The sequence below is a fragment of the Brassica rapa genome, chromosome A02 (assembly GCF_000309985.2).
Source record: "Brassica rapa cultivar Chiifu-401-42 chromosome A02, CAAS_Brap_v3.01, whole genome shotgun sequence".
NCBI lineage: Eukaryota > Viridiplantae > Streptophyta > Magnoliopsida > Brassicales > Brassicaceae > Brassica > Brassica rapa.
The window spans coordinates 30,117,490-30,135,897 of NC_024796.2; the positions used below are offsets into that span (position 1 = coordinate 30,117,490).

At 35.9% G+C, this 18,408-nt stretch overlaps 3 protein-coding genes, 1 long non-coding RNA gene and 1 pseudogene across 6 annotated transcripts; 1 reads left to right on the forward strand and 4 right to left on the reverse strand.

Annotated features, from left to right (window-relative positions):
- Positions 1-3,343, forward strand: LOC103854984 (MADS-box protein AGL42). Its single transcript, XM_009131950.3, has 8 exons — positions 1-306; positions 400-616; positions 1,778-1,859; positions 2,175-2,236; positions 2,382-2,481; positions 2,760-2,801; positions 2,885-2,926; positions 3,092-3,343. Exons 2-8 carry the CDS (start codon positions 435-437, stop codon positions 3,209-3,211), a joined length of 630 nt encoding a protein of 209 aa, XP_009130198.1. The 5' UTR covers positions 1-306; positions 400-434; the 3' UTR covers positions 3,212-3,343.
- A 1,120-nt stretch (positions 3,344-4,463) lies between these two features.
- On the reverse strand, positions 4,464-6,032 carry LOC103854985. 3 transcript variants are annotated; one of them, XR_630613.3, is made up of 3 exons: positions 5,746-6,032; positions 5,232-5,356; positions 4,464-5,078 (listed from the first exon to the last, which is right to left on the reverse strand). It is a non-coding gene; the product is annotated as an uncharacterized LOC103854985 (long non-coding RNA). The 3 variants fall into 3 exon arrangements; XR_001957583.2 differs by having other exon boundaries at positions 5,424-6,032; XR_630612.2 differs by having other exon boundaries at positions 5,232-6,031.
- Positions 6,033-8,636: 2,604 nt separating this feature from the next.
- Positions 8,637-9,181, reverse strand: LOC103855104 (probable carboxylesterase 120). The gene is made up of 2 exons (XM_009132058.2): positions 8,974-9,181; positions 8,637-8,929 (listed from the first exon to the last, which is right to left on the reverse strand). The coding sequence occupies exons 1-2, from the start codon at positions 9,179-9,181 to the stop codon at positions 8,637-8,639; spliced, it is 501 nt and encodes a 166-aa protein (XP_009130306.2).
- Positions 9,182-11,869: 2,688 nt separating this feature from the next.
- On the reverse strand, positions 11,870-13,086 carry LOC103854987 (probable carboxylesterase 120). The gene has a single exon (XM_009131951.3). It carries the CDS (start codon positions 13,036-13,038, stop codon positions 12,070-12,072), a length of 969 nt encoding a protein of 322 aa, XP_009130199.1. The 5' UTR covers positions 13,039-13,086; the 3' UTR covers positions 11,870-12,069.
- A 232-nt stretch (positions 13,087-13,318) lies between these two features.
- On the reverse strand, positions 13,319-17,224 carry LOC103854989 (annotated as a pseudogene).
- Positions 17,225-18,408: the final 1,184 nt, after the last annotated feature.

Genomic DNA, 18,408 nt, shown 5'->3' on the forward strand with positions numbered 1-18,408 from the left:
TATTTCATTGTGACCCATACCAAAAGAAATTAGTAAAACATTGAGAAATTTGCCCTTTCCTTTCCTCACAAATCATTCTAGGGTTCCTAAAAGTTCCCAGTTTTCCTTTTTCTCTTTCCATTTTTGTTGAGTTTCAGCTCTTGCTTCTCCTCCTCAACTTTGATGTCTTCCTTTAATTTATCCACGTATCTTTAAAATTTACCATTTCCTGAGATATCTTAGTCTTAAATTAAAATTTTCTTCACTATATATTAGCTTATCTCTTCTTCATTTTCTCTGCCGACACTTGATCTTTCTCTCTCTTCGGTGAGATCCTTCTCTCTCTTTTATGACTCTGGTTATGTTAACTGGTCATTGGCTGGTTTAAGGTTCCAATCTTTTTTACCGATCTTGTGCCAGGAATAAAAAGAAGAAAAAAAGTCAAAAGAAGAAAAATGGTGAGAGGAAAGATAGAGATGAAGAAAATAGAAAACGCGACGAGTAGACAAGTGACTTTCTCAAAAAGAAGAAATGGTTTGCTGAAGAAAGCTTATGAGCTCTCAGTACTCTGTGATGCTCAAGTTTCTCTCATTGTTTTCTCTCAGAGAGGAAGGCTTTACGAATTTTCCAACTCTGAGTATGTCTTCTTTATCCTTGAATTTACTTTCTTTTACTATTTCTGTACTTTTTATTTGGTTAATTAGGCTTTTTAGGTTATGTGTCTGGTCTGAATTTTTCTGAATCGTAATTGAATAAAGCTACTATCTTAGATTTGTTACTTGATGAGATTCGATCCTTGTCTGAAGCCTAAAGATTTACTTCTTCTCTCTTCCTATAATAATATGATTTCATTTTCTATATTTATATAATAGTCACTTATTGAGAAATATATACAAACTCACATTTTCTGATCTACCTGAACTTTTTTTTGTCTAATTAACTATAGTGTGTATGTCTAGGGTTTCCAAAATTTTATTGAAATTATGAACATAAAACAACATTGGAACTAGCTCTAAATGGATTAAGACTATAATTTAGATGGTTATTTAGTGTGATATCCGTACCAACTTGTACAATTTTTTACCCATCCATATATATATTGATAATATAAAATTATAAATATGTTTTATTTTTTTTCTTGCCCCTATTAGGTTGCGTACTATAGTTTTGGTTTCGTTGTATCTTTATTTGGGCTCCACTTTTGTAGCCATATGACTTAATTATGTGTGCTCTTCTTCATTTGATTCGGATGTGCAGTTTATACATAGATTTCCCCTGTCTATATATATATATATATATATATCATGTATTTCTTGGACTAATACTTAATTATACATCTAAGAAGAAACCAATCAAAGCTTTGTGCTGTAATATATCCAAGTAGATGTATAACGTTAAACGTGGTTGTTTTTCTCTATGCTAGCAGATGTTGTCAATTATAGTTTTTCATATAGATTAGAGGTTCTAGATTCAATTATTTGATTTTGGCCAAAATTGCAAAAAGGAGTTCATCGATTTAGACATTATAAGAAAAGGCATGATGATGAATTCGAATGGGATGGGTTTATAGTTAGCTATATAGATGCTATTAACCAGCAGTCAAAAGACATTGTAGTACGTACAACTTTGAGAGATCTGGAGGTGAATCTTTACTTAAAAATCAAATAAACTACATTTTAATATTTTGTTGCTAGAAGATGCACGTCTTATATTTAAACCTCAGATTTAATTACATATCTTTTTTAAGCGAGATATATAGATCTGTGGATTCTATAATTTGTCTATGTTTGATCATCAGCATGTGGAAGACGATCGAACGTTACCGCAAGTACACAAAAGATCATGAAACCAACAACCATGACTCAGAAATTTACGTCCAGGTTTGTTACCAAACTATTTTGGTCTATATTATGTCATAGATATTTACATGGTTTAATGATATTGATTTTTTTTCTCATGCCCTACCAAAACCAAATCTTGTGATATGTCAGCAGTTTGTACAATGTAGATATGTTCAACAGTGTGTACATATACAGAATCGATGGGACAAAGATTGTTCAACAGTTTTTTTTAACATCAAAACGCTGATCTAACTGTTAAACAGTTTATATTGGCCGTAAATTAAAAAAAATTATATATTGATGTTGTTTTACTTCTATTGCGTCCTATGGTTTCATGCTGTTGGCGTTATGTAGCGATTAAAGGAAGAAGCAAGCCACATGATCACAAAGATTGAACTCCTTGAATTTCACAAGCGGTATCATGTCTTAGCCTTTGTTTTTCCTTATTGTTGCCACCTTTTTGATTGTTTATTTTCACTTGTAATGCTATTAGCATTAATTTACGTTAATAGAGTTTTAACAAAATTATGCAATCATACACTCTCTTTTGCGTGTGTATAGGAAGCTACTGGGTCAAGAACTTGCTTCGTGTTCTCTAGAAGAGCTTCAAGAAATTGATAGTCAACTCCAAAGAAGTTTGGCCAAGGTCCGAGCAAAAAAGGTATGTTTTCATCAATATATATTGGTATATATGAATGATGATGCCACAATGCAAATATATATATATATATACATGCATGTTGAAATTAATAATTTCCCATCTCAACCGTGTAGCTATGAGTTATTAACCTCATTTACAAATAACAACTTGGACACGGAATTTTTTGCGGTGATTTAGCGACATATGTCAATAACTTTATCAACATCGTTCCAGACTTGTGTGTAATTTCTGTATTAGTGTTTTTATCATGGTAATGAAAATAGTTGGAATGGTTATAGGCGCAATTGTTCAGGGAGCAATTGGAGAAGCTAAAAGCAAAGGTGCAATGCAATATGTTATATATGTTAATAGTTTTGCTTATTAGCATTCTCTATAAATGTGAGATAACATGGCTTCGTTTCAGGAGAAACAATTGTTAGAAGAGAACGTCCGGTTACATCAAAAGGTAATTCATCTCTCTTTCCGATTCATATATATATATATAGCCCATTTCAAAAACAAAAGTGAGATTTTTTCACCTAGTTTTGCTTACAATTTATTCAAATGTAGAAAATTATATATGATGCTATCTTTGTGTGGTTGACTCCAATGCAATCTATGTTATGAACAGACTGTTTTAGAACCATGGAGAGGGTCGACTGATCAACAAGAGAAATTCAGAGTCATAGATCTTAATTTGGAAGTAGAAACTGATTTAGTCATCGGTTTGCCAGAGAAGCACTGCAAATAACATTATCTTATATGTTCTTTAACCAAAACAATATAATATTTTATGTTTGTATTTTCATCATCAAATCTGTAAAATTCTTCAATAAATTGCGAGTTAATGATTTGTAATATTATCTTATGATTTTAATCCTTATACAACTAATAAGAGAATACCATCTTATATTCAAAACCCTTCAATTAGCTTCCTATAGCTCACTATACAGGTAAATGGTCTCCAAAGAAGCATCTGTATGCCCTAGTGCGTCAAAAGGTGGAACATTAATGGAACATAATGTCCATGCAGGGCTGACTCTAAGATGTATACATCCAATATAAGACTCTGAGATGTCAAAAGAGAAAGCAAGAGATGTGTAAGACAAGAGAGAGCCTCCACTATTAATCATATTTATATAATCTTTACACAAACCAATACATGAAGGTAATATATCAATGGGTTATTGAGCTGGTCTAAACACTTCAATCTTTAAGGGTCATCAGCAATTTGGCCTTCTTTAATGGTATGGATTTTAAAGAAAAATGTAACGGTGCAGGGGAGGAAATCAAATTTCTGATGGAAGCAAGCAGAGCTTGGCTCTTGGACGGATCACCGAGCTCGGCAGCACCGTAAACACCGTCGTCGGTGAAACGCTCCACCACATCAACTCCCTTCTCCTTAAACAAATTCGCCACACCTCTCTGCCTATCTACCATCGGATCTCCTCCTCCACACACCATCACCTTCCATCCCAACCGTTGGATTTTTCCTCATGATCCCGTGATCCATCTCCCACCGTCTGATTCGAATACTCGTGATCCCGGTTAGCTCCCACAGGGAGACAAAGCTCCCAGCAAAGGTCTCCGACAGTAGGCGGAAAAACATGATCGTGTTCTCGTGTCTGATCTCCCACTCGCACCGCTCTTGGCCGCAAACAGATGGTGTATTAGGGATATATATCCAACATAAGAAATTCTAAGGGACATTAAATCTTATATAATAAAGTTGGCTTGAGTCTCTCCTTAAGGTGTCCACATCAACAAGGACTGAGGGGCAAAACATGACACGTGTACTCCTGCTTTTTAACATTCAGCCGTCTTTTGATTTTAGGAAACGAAGTGAACTTTAACTTTTAAGCAATGGGTTATTGACCTAATTTAAACGGACAACAATATAAGAGCATATGCAATGGTGTTACTCTAATTAGAGTCCTTAGCATTATTAAAACATTAAAAATTTTTTGGTTTTTTTTTTTTGAATAGTTAAGGACTTAATCAAAAGAATCAAGTCCAATGGTGTTACTTGAATTAGAGTCCTTAGCGTTTTGTATTCATGAAGTTCAAAAAAAAAGAAAGAGTTCATGTTTCATTGGTCAAGGAAAGAGCCAACTTTACTAGGAAACTAACTTTCAAAGAAAGAGCCAATGTTTAAGTACCGAAACTCAAAGTAATTGAAACATGATTTGATTACCAGCAGCAGCAGCCATTGTTCCAGAAGGAAGCATAAACTACACAGAACCGAGTCCTTGGTGATGTGGTTTAAGATCAAACTTACACATCAACAAGACCAGGCATGATGACAGATTCGCCATAGTCAATCACTTTCACTCGGCTCCTCTGCTTCTTAAACCAATCTTCCTCCTTCACCACCGACACAATAATCCCTCCATTCACTTCCACTGCATCCGTAACGTTCCGACGTTATTGGGATCCACGACATAAACTCAAAAGTATATTTTGTTTACTCAACCTAAGGCCTAACGGTGAAGCGAGCTCCTCTACGAGAATGTGAATTACGGGACTGTCCCATTACAAGTGACAAGAAGGGCAAGGAGCCATGTGAAAACATACTCGACTGTGAAGCTCCCAAACAATTTATTTGGCTGATGCAACTGCTGAAGGTTATATCAAAATAAAGACAACTTCATTAGCCTCTCAGATACATGAAACTTTACAAAGCAGTAAGACTAAACACTTTACAGCAACTATATGCAATGGGAAGAAGCAATCTCAACAAATTAAGGCATGGTAAAGTTAAAGACTCTTACTTGTCATGGTGAGATTCCAATCTGGTTGGATAAAAAGAAGCTTTGACTGCAACATGAGGACGACGAATCCCCCACTGAGCAGCAACACATGAGCTTCCAAATTGATAAGAGCCATTTCACTTCCCCTGCCAGACACAAACAAGTCATTTAAAAAAAAAAAACCTTAGCAAAAATTCTAATTTCTTTAACAACCTAACTTCAAGGAACAACACATGAAAGATTCAAGCTTTTTCAAACACCTAATAAGATTTATGCAATTTCATTTCATGAGATTTTTGACTGATAACAGAATCCAGATAAAACAGAAAAAGAGCTTCACGTTCACCATAGAAAGGACAAAACTTTATGAAGAGAAAACAAAGCAAGACTACATATGAAAATTTCAACCAAAGTCAGAGTACCCTCCTGCCAATTCAACACACACAAAACACGATATCCCCAATAGCATAGCTAAAAATCCTAACTTCAATGCAGTATCTAGTGCAGAGAAAGGGAAAGAGAACTCTTCCAGCACCAATTTAAGTAGCTACACAACCCACGTCATGATTGCAGTAACACCAAAACAAACTCACAAATATGATTGAAGAGGAATTGTAGGATCCATTGATACGGGGAAAAAACGAAAAGGGAGAAGAGGAATTATAAAACAGGCGGTGACAAATCTCGACTGGCAATTTGCAGTGTCCGAGTGAGAGAAATGAAGTAAAGAGAGAGAGAGAGAGATAGGATCATGGTGGGAGATGATGGAGCAAGGAGAGATCGAGAGAGAGAGCGTGGGAGGAGAGATAGAGAGAGACACGTGTATTAAGGATTGAGTCCTTCCAATCCTTCAAGAAGGATTGATCCCTAGCTAATTAAACCAAAATAATAATATTATATTGAAATAATGCTAAGGATTAATGGTAAGGACTCATCTAAAATCACCGTTGCAGTTGCTCTAAGCATTTATATAATAAAGTTGGCTTGGGTCTCTCCTTAAGGTGTCCACATCAGCAAGGACTGAGGGGCAAAACATGACACGTGTACTCCTGCTTTTTAACATTCAGCCGTCTTTTGATTTTAGGAAACGAAGTGAACTTATGCTTTTTCGTTGGCCCATTACAAATGCTTATATTGTTGTCCGTTTAAATTAGGTCAATAACCCATTGCTTAAAAGTTAAAACGTTTTCGACCTCTCTCTCCTCTATGGTCGAAACTCTCATAGCTACCTCCGCCTTTCTGAAACCGTCAAAATTACTCCAATCATCCACTCCTCTGCGATTAAAGATTTGATGTGGTTGATGGCATTCATTCATAGCAATAAATTCATCTGTCCAGCTTTCAAGCGTTCCTCACCTATCTCATACACTATATATGAATGATGAACTCTCCTAGGTGTACTTTGTAAGGTTGCTGGTCTAATACCAATATCTCGAGAAGGAGAATGATGATGTGGATATCAAAATTGGCAAAGGCTGTCTGCTTCGTGACAGGTATGTAGACATAAACGTTCTTTCGTTTCTGATACTAAATTTCTAAAGTTGTAACGCTTTGGATGCCATAACTCAAGGATTGACATGGAAAGGCGGGCACGATGAAGCTGCAGCTGCTACGATGTACCTAAAGGACACACTTACTACTGAAGAACAGCAACAACTAATCACATGTCTCTCCAAAGATAAAGTAGATAATCCTCCCCCTCATGAGATCATAATCTCTCTATAGTTAATCTTTTAATTGGTCTTTGTATTGTATCTGGTTTCTGAATAGAGGAACGAATTATAGTGGAAAACATTTACGGGTGGGGAAGTTGGGAAATAAGCCAGAAAATGCAACAAAATAAGTATCAATAAGGAAAAAAAGAGTGCTCTGATTTTATGAAACCAGTCAGAAACTACTACTCGTGGTTGTGTTGAAGTTAGCTTCTTAGTACTGAGAGAAAACAATGTACACAATCTATAGATAATATTATATTCGATTTATTATTCCAAAGAAAACCTTAGAAATCAATGGGATGACGTGATCATAGTCCATATTTGCCAATGTTATTTGTGTTACGTCGGCTCTTCTTCCGGGCTCTTTTTCCTGTACCACACCTTGCTGCCCTTTTTGGAAGGTATGTTTGCTTGCTTCGACCAAACCCATCTCATAGTCACTAAGATTCGATTTTAAGTGTTGGTTTGTTTGCTCATGATTGTTGTTCTCTGTTTCTTGAGACAAATGCAGGGGATTGCAGAGCTGTTCTCTGTAAGAATGTGAAGCAATAAATATGTCTCAAGACGAGACCAATCTACTTACCAGAAAGAACAAGAGTGGAAGCTTTGTCAATGACGGTTACTTAAACGGCATTCTATAAGTCACACAAGCTCTAGGCGATTAGGACATCGCATAGCCAGAGATCAAACATATACGTTAACAGAGGAAGACGAGTTTCTGATAATGAGATGTGAGGGGATTTGGGACGTTTTGACAAGTCAAGAAGAAGTGACAGAGCTTGCTTTAGAGGCTTCAAGGCTAAATACATTTGATAACGTTTTGGTGGTTGTTGTTTGTTTCTTGTCGGCTGACGAAATGGTGACGCGGCTCCTCCGGCGGAGAAGCAATGGTGTTGTAGTTTGACTGCAGAAGCCTTTTAGAGCTTGAGGGTCTTATAGGATAGTTGTTTAAAAAGATGATGACGTTCCCTTTAGTGTTCTTGGCCAAGTTTTTTCTTGCTTTTGTATATAACTTTAAGTGTCTACGTGCTCCATTTTTGTGCTCCATGTAGTTCCCTCTTGAAATTCATGAGGATTCATTTTTGTATATAATTGAAATAGTGTTATTTTAACGAAATAATTTTGTTCTTTCAATATATATCGTTTAAAAATTGTTATAAGTTTATACAATGGATAATAGACCACCAAGCATCATCATTAACAAGGAAAAAAGGCAAGTCAATAATTTATTATCGTGTTTATGCAAAAAAAGAACATAAACATTTTCAAATTTTCATATGTTCCACATTTTTACTTAAGTGCTTTCAACAACTCCTTCATCACTTCTTTTTTTTATAGAAAATATTCTTCATCACTTACGAACTGAAAATATAGAAATACATCTCCACAAAGACTATGTACAAAAAAAACACACCAAAATAAATATCATAAATCATTTGTTCTCCAACTAGCATCAAAAGCTAAATAGGCTTGCAAAATAAACTCTATATATCACGGTTCATTCCATCACACAAAACTCCCAAATAAACAAAACGGTTATATGGATTAAGCTGGTGACAAAATGAAGACCATGATCTTTTACAAATCAAGTTGCACCAAATTTTACAAAAAAATATAAATGTAAAGTAATTAACCCCGCCCGTAGGGCGGGCTAACCCCTAGTAATATATAAAGGGATAAAATCATTGGAAACCCATAATTAAACTCAAATCTAACATGGTGTAAGATCAATCCACAATAATCCGCGAACGTTGTAAGCCAAGTTACCACCGGTACTTGTCCCCATGAGGTACGCGTTGGAGAGATCGACGTGAGATTTGATCCACTCGTCTTCGGACATTCTAATAAACCTCAGAGCGTCGAGTCCGTCGACGTAAGCCGCCGGGAGTCTGTGCTCGGGAGCTAGACGGTACGAAGGGGACGCGACGACCACGTTGAGCTCACGCGCCATGAGGTTGCAGAAGTCGTCGTAGAGTGTGAAGTCGACGCTGCAGACAATGAAACCTCCGCCGTGGTAAAAGACAACGAGAGGGGGTTCTGAGATGAACCTAGTGCGGTAGTGGGGACGTAGAGACGCATCCACGTGGAGTTTGAATGGCGTACGGTGATGTCTTTGGTTACGACGAAGGGGTTTTGCGGAGACGGAACAGGTGTGGCGGGGACGCGTGGGAATCTGGTAGAGTCGCGAGTGATGGAGCCATTTGGATTCTTAACGATGCCTATGAGAGGGCAAGGATCAGGAGATGGTTCGGACATATCTGATGTCTTTTGGATTCGAAGTCTTCTGTTGTGTATGAAACTGATACTAGACCATCTTTAACCCCGGTCTATTAACTGGGGTTCTTAGTTTCGGCTAAGACACGATTTTTATTTTTTCTTAGATTTTAGCTAAGAAAAGTTAAGAATCGTCTTTTGAATAAGAGATATAAAAGTCGTCTTTTAGCCGAAAAATATAAAAAAAAAACAAAAATTAAAAAAGTATCAAATCATGAGTTAAGAACATCGGGTAAGAGACCGGAGTTAATGATACCCTCATTCTTGTCTGCTTTTATAGGCTATAATATTATTAGTAATTAAATTATTTGAATATTATTTTATTCATGAAAAGCTTGAATATGTGTATAATTTTTTATTGAATTACGGTGTAAAATTTGACTTTTTGCTTGAAAAGCTTGAATAATAGTCTAAACAAAGTACTTTGTTGGATCCGAAAAAGTTACCTAACTGAATTCTTTGGTGTCGTAACTACTATAAAATTGGATTTGTGTTGAGAAAGAACTCTTTTGAAGGTTAATTACAGTAAATAAAATGTTTACATTTTGTTAAAATGCAAACTAACAACAGAACATATCATAGTTTTACGTTAATTAACACTGTTATCATTTATATATTTGATGTGAATTATTTAACACAATTTTCTTACTGTAATGTAGCTGAAATGGAGAGAGAATGAGACTAATGTGAATGATTTAACACAATTTACTTGATGAAATATTGTAATGTTACTGAATTGGAGAAAGATGAGACTAATGTTAATGATTTAGCACAACTTACTTGATGAAATATTGTAATGTAACTGAATTGGAGAAAGAATGAGACTAACCAACGACAATGACTTAGTCCTCTGTGCTTTCTTTTTTTTTTGTGCACTAAAACAAGAGACATTTTATGGGTTCACAAAGTCTCTTTCATTGGTTGAGAAGTCGCAGAAAAATTCAATGCACAAAACTAATTTGAAGTTTGGAAAAATCATATATCAGGCAAATATAAGAAAGCCTTAATCTACCCTTAGATTTGCGCATATATATAAGAGTTTACGCATTTTGATTAAAAAAAAAAGATTTACGCTTATATATAGAATTGTGTTTAAATTCAAGCACGCAGAAGAATTACCGGCTATACTAAAAAGCCATGTTCAAAAACGCGGTCGTTTAGTAGTTGTTCGGAGTTTGACCGCGGTGAATATGCCCAAATCAGTGTAGCTAGGCGTTGATACGCGTTGACCCACGTAACACCGTCTAATTTCTGCGTTGACCGCTTAATTTCTGCCTAATTTCCGCCTAGACCGCCTAATTTTTTTTCCGTCTATATAAAGTTGAAACACGGTTAATTATTTTTAATCATTATTGACAGATTTTTTGTAATGATTCATTACTAAATAATTATAATTATCTATCAAACTCAAAACAAACACATAATTACTTCATTTAAGAATTTTTTCGTACCAAACACACCATAATCTAGATATTCGACTAATCAAAAAGAAGTTGTTTAAATTTATATATATAAATTATATAATTATGTCTAAGAATATGTGTCATCATATTTAAAATTATCTAAATATATTATAAATATATTAAATTGTATTTAAAATTAGACCCCACGTAATCTTCGAATATTACTGATATTTCGGTAATTCGCTAGGTATGGGGTTACCGTTCGAGTAGCGCCTACCGTAGTTCCGAACAGGACTAAAAAGAATGGAGAATTTGCAAGAATACATAAACGGTAGGTAACTTTTGTCCTTCATTGACTAGTCCAAACTTGCAAGATACATTATGTTCACACAGATCACATCAATTCCACAAGCATTCTGCTGATCAGGTTACCATTTTACCAACAGTTGAAATGGAGAGCAATTTAACTATAATTATACCATATGAAATCATTCACTACGAAGAAAGTGTAACTGATGAATTCATAATTTTATCATCATTATATTACACAAATTAGTGGAAAAACAAAAGAGTCCCTTGAGTTGTTCAAAAGAAGAAAACAAGAAAACAAATAACAGATTTATCCACAGCAAGAAAGCAGTAATAGTAGTGAAACTATAGAGTTGTGTTCATCGGTGGCCTCTGTCACCACCACCACCGCCACCAAATCTACCCCCACCTCCTCCACGACCTAACCGACTTCCGCCTTGGCCACCACCGCGACCAAATCTTCTTTGCACTTGTTCTCGCTTTTGAAGTTTACGCAACTCCTTAACAACTCCTTAAATATAATACATTACGTTTATATATTTATAATCATATAGTCTGAGGAGATCATTTGTAATATTATTTTATAATTTTAATACTTACACAATTAACAAGAGAATACAATCTGGCTGTATAAAAGAGAGAATACAATCTGTTTTCAAAACCCTTCAAATAACTTATAACTCATTATACAAGTAAGTGGTCTCCAAAGGAGCATCCATTTGCGCCCTTGTTCGTCCAAGTGTGGAACATTGGAGTACAATCATATTATTATAAATGATAAGAAAAATTACAAAAATTATAAGAATTTTACATACTTTATGAGAATTTAAATATAACTGTATTACTCTAAATCGTTTTATGAAATTCATGCTTAACAATACTCTTTGTATTATGCTGAATAATCATTACAAATCTTTCTCTATTAATCTGTATACTTGTCTTCTCTAAGACGATCAACTAAGTAAAACCATTAATAAACCCTTTATTCAGAGTTCAGACCACTAAATAGGCCTTCCCACAACATTGGAGAATAGAAATGTCGATGCCAAGTTCCACAAGAGAAAACCAGAGATGTCTAATATTTTCTTATTTATAACTTTTCCACAAACCAATACATTAAGGTAACCTTTAAATGGGCCTAACATATTGGGCTGGCCTCTAAGAGTAAATGAGATTTCTGATGGAAGCAAACAGAGTTGTACTCTTGGTCGGATCACCGAGCTCAGCACCGTGAACAACGCCGTCAGTAAAACGCTCCACCACATCAACTCCCTTCTCCTTCATCAGCTTCGCCACATCTCTCTGCCTATCTATCATCGGATCTCCTCCTCCTCCACTCACCACCACCTTCCACCCCAACCGTCCGATCATCTCCATATTCACCGGTCCATCTCCCACCGTCAGATTAGAATACTCATGATCCCGGTTAGCTCCGACAGGGAGACAAAGCTCCCAGCAAACGTCTCCGGCACTAGGCGGAAAAACATGATCGTTCTCAAGTCTGATCTCGGACTCGCACCGCTCTTCGCCGCCGAAGAACGGATGGTGCAAGATCATCCCACGGATACATAACGGACTCAGGTCCGCCAAGGCGGATCTGAGCCCGACGTTGTAGGCCAAGTTACCACCGGCGCTTGTCCCCATGAGGAACACGTTGGAGAGATCAGCGTGAGACTTGATCCACTCGTCGTCTGAGGTTCTAATAAACCTCAGAGCGTCCACTCCGTCGTCGTAAGCCGCCGGGAGTCTGTGCTCCGGAGCCAGCCGGTAGGAAGGCGACGCGACGACCGCGTTGAGCTCACGCGCCATACGGTTGCAGAAGTCGTGGAAGGGTTTGAAGTCGACGCTGCAGATGACGAAGCCTCCGCCGTGGTAGTAGACGACGAGAGGGAGTTTTTTAGACGAAACGCCGTCGTTTAGTGCGGTAACGGGGACGTAGAGACGCATCCACGTGGAGTTTGAGTGGCTCACGGTGATGTCTTTGGATACGACGGTGTTTACCGGGGAGGGGTCAGGTGTGGCTGAGGCGTACGGGAATCTGGTGGGGTCGCGAGTGATGGAGCCATCTGGGTTCTTTACGATGCCTATGTGAGCGTAAGGATCAGAGACTGGAGATGGTTCGGACATTATTCGAAGTCTTGTGTTGTGTATGAAACTGAATCCTTCAGTCTTCTCCGATTTTATAGGCAATAAAAAAAGAAAATAGCAATTAAATATTTCAATTTATTTTATCTTGAAAAGCTTGGATAATAGTCTAATACTTTGTTTAGTGGGTCCGAAATTGACTTAATTGAATTCATTGTTTTCGTAATTATTTGTAAAAATAGGATTTGGGCTGACAAAAAAAAACTTTTTTGAAGGTAATTACTGTCAATAAAATGTTTTTTTGAAACTTAATAAAATGTTTTCGTTTTGTTAAAATGCAAACTAATAACAGAACAGATCATAGTTTTAAGTTAACACTGAAATAATTCTTATATTTGATGTGAATGATTTAACACAGTTTACTTGATGAAACATTGTAATGCAAAACTCAAGTGGAAAAAGAATGAGACACTAAAGGAAACAATGACATTGCAACCAGGGAAAACGTAGTGCTCTTTGCTTTCTCTTTTTGTGCACTAAAGAGAACAAGAGACTTTTTCTGGTACACAAGTAGTTGGCACGTCTCTTTCATTGGTTGAGAAGTTCGCAGAAAATTCAATGCTCAAAACTAATTTGAAGATTGGCAAATCAAATATCAGGCAAACAAAAAGATAGCAAAGCGTTAATGACTATAATTAAAATCTATTTCGGAAGATTGGCAACTAACTCATTTGATGTCGTCTTTGCTAAAAATCTACACCGATAATGATGGGAGAGATCCAACAATTATGCGTATAATTTGCCTTCTCTAAAAGTTGAAACCAGATCTCGTTTAAATCACTAAACAGGCCTTTCACAACATTGAAGTATAGAAATGTCCATGCCATGTTCTACAAGAGAACGAGACATGTCTAACAAAAGAGAGAGCCAGCCTCTTGGGCTTCTTATTTATAATTTTTCCACGAATCAATACATAAAGGTAATCCTTAAATGGGCCTACAATATTGGGCTGGGGGATGGGCCTCTAGTATAAGCCTCCTTATTTTATGGATGTCTTTTAAAAACGATACGGTGTAGATGAAATGAAACTTTTGATGGAAGCAAACAGAGTTTGGCTCTTGGACGGATCACCGAGCTCAGCACCGTGAACATCGCCGTCGGTAAAACGCTCCACCACATTAATTCCCTTCTCCTTCATCAACTTTGCCACATTTTTCTGCCTGTCTATCATCGGATCTCCTCCTCCTCCACACACCATCACCTTCCACTTCAACGCTCCGAGTACCTCCAGTCCATCTCCCATTGTCGGATTCGAATACGCATGGTCCCTATTCTCTCCGACAGGGAGACAAAGCTCCCAACAAAGGTCTCCGACAGCAGGCGGAAAAACCTGATCGTTCTCATGTCTGATCTCGGACTCGCACCGCTCTTCCCCGCCGAAGAACGGATGGTGTAAGATCAATCCACATATACGTAATAACGGATCAAGTACATTGGCGACTCTATGTCCGAAGCCAAGTTACCACCGGAGCCTGTGAACACGTTAAAGAGATAGACGTGAGATTTGATCCACTCGTCGTCGGACTTTCTAATAAACGTCAGAGCGTCCGCTCCGTCGTGGTACGCCGCCGGGAGTCTGTGCTCAGGAGCTAGACGGTACGAAGGTGACGCGACGACCACGTTGAGCTCACGCGCCATGAGGTTGCAGAAGTCGTCGTAGAGTTTGAAGTCGACGCTGCCGGTGATGAAGCCTCCGCCGTGGTAGTAGACGACGAGAGAGAGTTTTTGTTTAGGCAAACGTAGTGCGGCGGTGAGGAGGTAGAGACGCATCCACGTGAAGTCTGATACGATGATGTCTTTGGATATGACTGGAGAGGAGAGGTCAGGTTCGGCTGGGACGCAGGGGAATCTGGTGGGTCGCGAGTGATGGTGCCATCTGGATTCTTTACGATGCCTATGAGAGCGCAAGGATCAGAGGCTTCAGATGGTTCGGACATATCTGTTTGACTGTTTGTCTTTTTGATTCGAAGTTGTCTGATGTGTATGAAACTGATACTTCGGTCTTGTCCGCTTTTATAGGCTATAATATATTAGAACATCCGCAATGGTGGATTCCTTTTTGGAGTCCTTATCATTATTATATTAATTTTTTTTTATTTTTTTTTATTTGTTTTTGTTTGAATAGTTAAGGATTTTAGTTAAAATAATGTGTCTAATGTTGATTTCCAATTAGGAGTTCTTAGAAATAGAAAAAATATTTTTTTTAAAATTAAAATTAAAATTTTATTAATTGCATGATTAAAAATAAATATACCAGAAAAAAAAAGTTTAAAAATGTATAAATTTAAAAACTATAAGTTTTTCAATTTCAATTTCAGTATCATTTTCTCAGAACAGTTGCTGAATACTTTGACCATGGCCTCCAAATACAATGCATGGAACGCAGGAGTTATAGCTGCAACACAGATCATCATCAATGGCCATAAACATAGAGAGAGTAACAAAAACAGCTTTACTTACCTCTTCTTCTTAACTTCTAGGTATCAAGGTCAGCAGGTATCAACCCTTTTCCCATGACGGGCTCTAAGATCTCAGCAAGAACTCCCTAAAAAAAACACAAAGGAAAGTTACTTGATGGTGGTACCAAAAGAAAACAAAACAAAGACACTGACTGACTCCATTACTTTGTCATAGGAAAACGCGTTCTCTCTGAGGACATGCCGCAACAATAGGATCAGAGATGACAACAAATGCCTTTGGACCAAACGCAAGTTTGTAAACTTCTCCATGCTTTAAAACAAGAACATCACAGAATCAAAACAACAAAGTTCTCAACTTTAAGATGTAAATCAGAGTAAGTCTTAATAGCATATACCTCCAAGAACCAGTCGTAGAGGGATAAGAAGAGAGGCTTCCCAAACAAATCAGAGACAGCTCCTTCAGCAGTGGGCATTGAACCCAAACTTCCACCGCTTAACAGGTTTGTAAAAAGGTTACTAGGTGATAACCCGCGTCCTGCGCAGAACGAGGAGATTATTAAAGTATTATAACTTTTAATATGTAGACATAATAAAAGTTAAAGTCATAGTAAGAAAAATATATGAAAGAAAGTACGGATTATAGCTAAGAATTTTAGTATGTCAATATAAATTTATATGGCCATTAAAATTAAATTGTATATTTGTTTGTATGCGGGTAAATTATAAATATAATATTAAATGAAACATAAGTAATTGTCTAATAAAATATAAACGGAACAATGTATAAAAATATTTCAGAATCATTCCCCTATCGATTAAGGTAAGTTTTACAATTCTTTGAATTTAGTGTCCTTGATTACGTTAACAATTCAATTGTCTTTCCTTAATACTTTGAAGCATTAAGTCTTGGATTTAATTGGTTATTTTCGATGAATTGAATCAAAAATATCATAAAACGATTTGATATGAACATTCGTATAGGTTATGATATGAACATTATGATAAACGATTCTAGATTAGTTTTATGATAAACATAGTTTGCTTGTTGCAAGATTAGTTTTATGAATTTTGATATGAACTTTAGATGTACCAAGTACTGATACAGGTTAAAGAATTTAGTTGTACCACGTTTAAAGAATAAAAAATTGTACTAAAGCGTACATAACTTTAGATGAGATACTTATTGTGTTGCCTTATTTAAATGAAACACTTCCAAATTTTCGAACATACCATAAAGTCTCTCTTAGGAAGAAGTTAATATGCTACCTTATTTAGATTCCGGTTTTTTTTTAAATCGAAATGTAATCCGAAGGTTATTTTTGAAATCCGAAATCATAGTATAATGTAATGACCAGTGGCATTTGTTTGTAATTTTTCTAGTTTATGAAGGGTTTTTTAAAAAGTAAATGAGAGTGCATGTGGTGATGACACCTAGGAAATGACACTCATGTAATAAACACATGAGGCCAAGGTTTATTTATATCAATGCTCCTCCTTTAATAAGAAAGGGATGATGAAGGTCAAAAAGGTTTGGAACTTTTGTTTTCTCCGTTTTTCTAGAGAATAAAGATTTTATAGTGGTTAGTCAACCAATTTAGGGAGTATTATGAAGTTTTACTAAATTAATTGACGAAAAATTTAAACGACGCACATGTACCATGAAATAGAGTTTAATATACATTAATACAAGTATAGAATGTGTTTAGAAATATTAAAACAACAGTAAAGATCATAGGCTTCAGTATATAGAGTATTTACCGAAAAATTAAATATTTTGTAGGGGTTAACCCATAGATTTTGAGAAAAATTCAAAAAAATGAAAATTCTATTTTAATGCATAGTTGCATCCCTCACTAACATATGATGAAGGTCAAAGAGGTTTGAAACCTTTGTTGTCTCCGTTTTTCTAGAGAATAGCGATTTTATAGTGGTTAGTCAACCAATTTAGGGAGTATTATGAAGTTTTATTAAATTAATTGACGAAAAATTTAAACGATGCCCATGTACCATGAAAGAGAGTTTAATATACATTAATACAAATATAAAATGTGTTTAGAAATATTAAAACAACAGTAAAGATCATAAGCTTCAGTATATAGAGCATTTACCGAAAAATAAAATATTTCGTAGGGGGATATTAACCCATAGATTTTGAGAAAAATTCAAAAAATGAAAATTCTATTTTAATGCATAGTTGCATCCCTCACTAAAACATATGATGAAGGTCAATAAGGTTTGGAACCTTTGTTGTCTCCATTTTTCTAGAAAATAGCGATTTTATAGTGGTTAGTCAACCAATTTAGGGAGTATTATAAAGTTTTACTAAATTAATTGACAAAAAAATTTAAACGACGCACATGTACCATGAAATAGAGTTTAATATACATTAATACAAATGCAGAATGTGTTTAGAAATTTTAAAACAACACTAAAGATCATATGCTTCAGTATATAGAGCATTTACCGAAAAATTCAATATTTTCGTAGGGGATTAACCCATAGATTTTGAGAAAAAAATTTAAAAAACGAAAATTCTGTTTTAATGCATAGTTGCATCTTTTACTAATATATGATGAAGGTCAAAGAGGTTTGGAACCTTTGTTGTCTCCGTTTTTCTAGAGAATAGCGATTTTATAGTGGTTAGTCAACCAATTTGGATAGTATTATGAAGTTTTACTAAATTAATTGACGAAAATATTTAAACGACGCATATGTACCATGAAATAGAGTTTAATATACATTAATACAAATATAGAATGTGTTTAGAAATATTAAAAAAACAGTAAATATCATAGGCTTTAGTATATAGAGCATTTACCAAAATATTAAATATTTTGTAGGGGTTAACCCATAGATTTTGAGAAAAATTCAAAAAAATGAAAATTCTATTTTAATGCATAGTTGCATCATTCACTAACATATGATGAAGGTC

What these genes read in the sequence shown, in the direction of transcription:
- LOC103854984 (XM_009131950.3), top strand. Translation starts at nt 435, where the DNA reads ATGGTGAGAGGAAAGATAGAGATGAAGAAAATAGAAAACGCGACGAGT. An exon ending in CCAAGGTCCGAGCAAAAAAG is followed by an intron (nt 2,482 to 2,759) that starts GTATGTTTTCAT and finishes GAATGGTTATAG; the next exon opens with GCGCAATTGTTCAGGGAGCA. An exon ending in TGGAGAAGCTAAAAGCAAAG is followed by an intron (nt 2,802 to 2,884) that starts GTGCAATGCAAT and finishes GCTTCGTTTCAG; the next exon opens with GAGAAACAATTGTTAGAAGA.
- LOC103855104 (XM_009132058.2), bottom strand. Translation starts at nt 9,181, where the DNA reads ATGTCCGAACCATCTCCTGATCCTTGCCCTCTCATAGGCATCGTTAAG. An exon ending in CGTCCCCACTACCGCACTAG is followed by an intron (nt 8,930 to 8,973) that starts GTTCATCTCAGA and finishes ACCACGGCGGAG; the next exon opens with GTTTCATTGTCTGCAGCGTC.
- LOC103854987 (XM_009131951.3), bottom strand. Translation starts at nt 13,038, where the DNA reads ATGTCCGAACCATCTCCAGTCTCTGATCCTTACGCTCACATAGGCATC.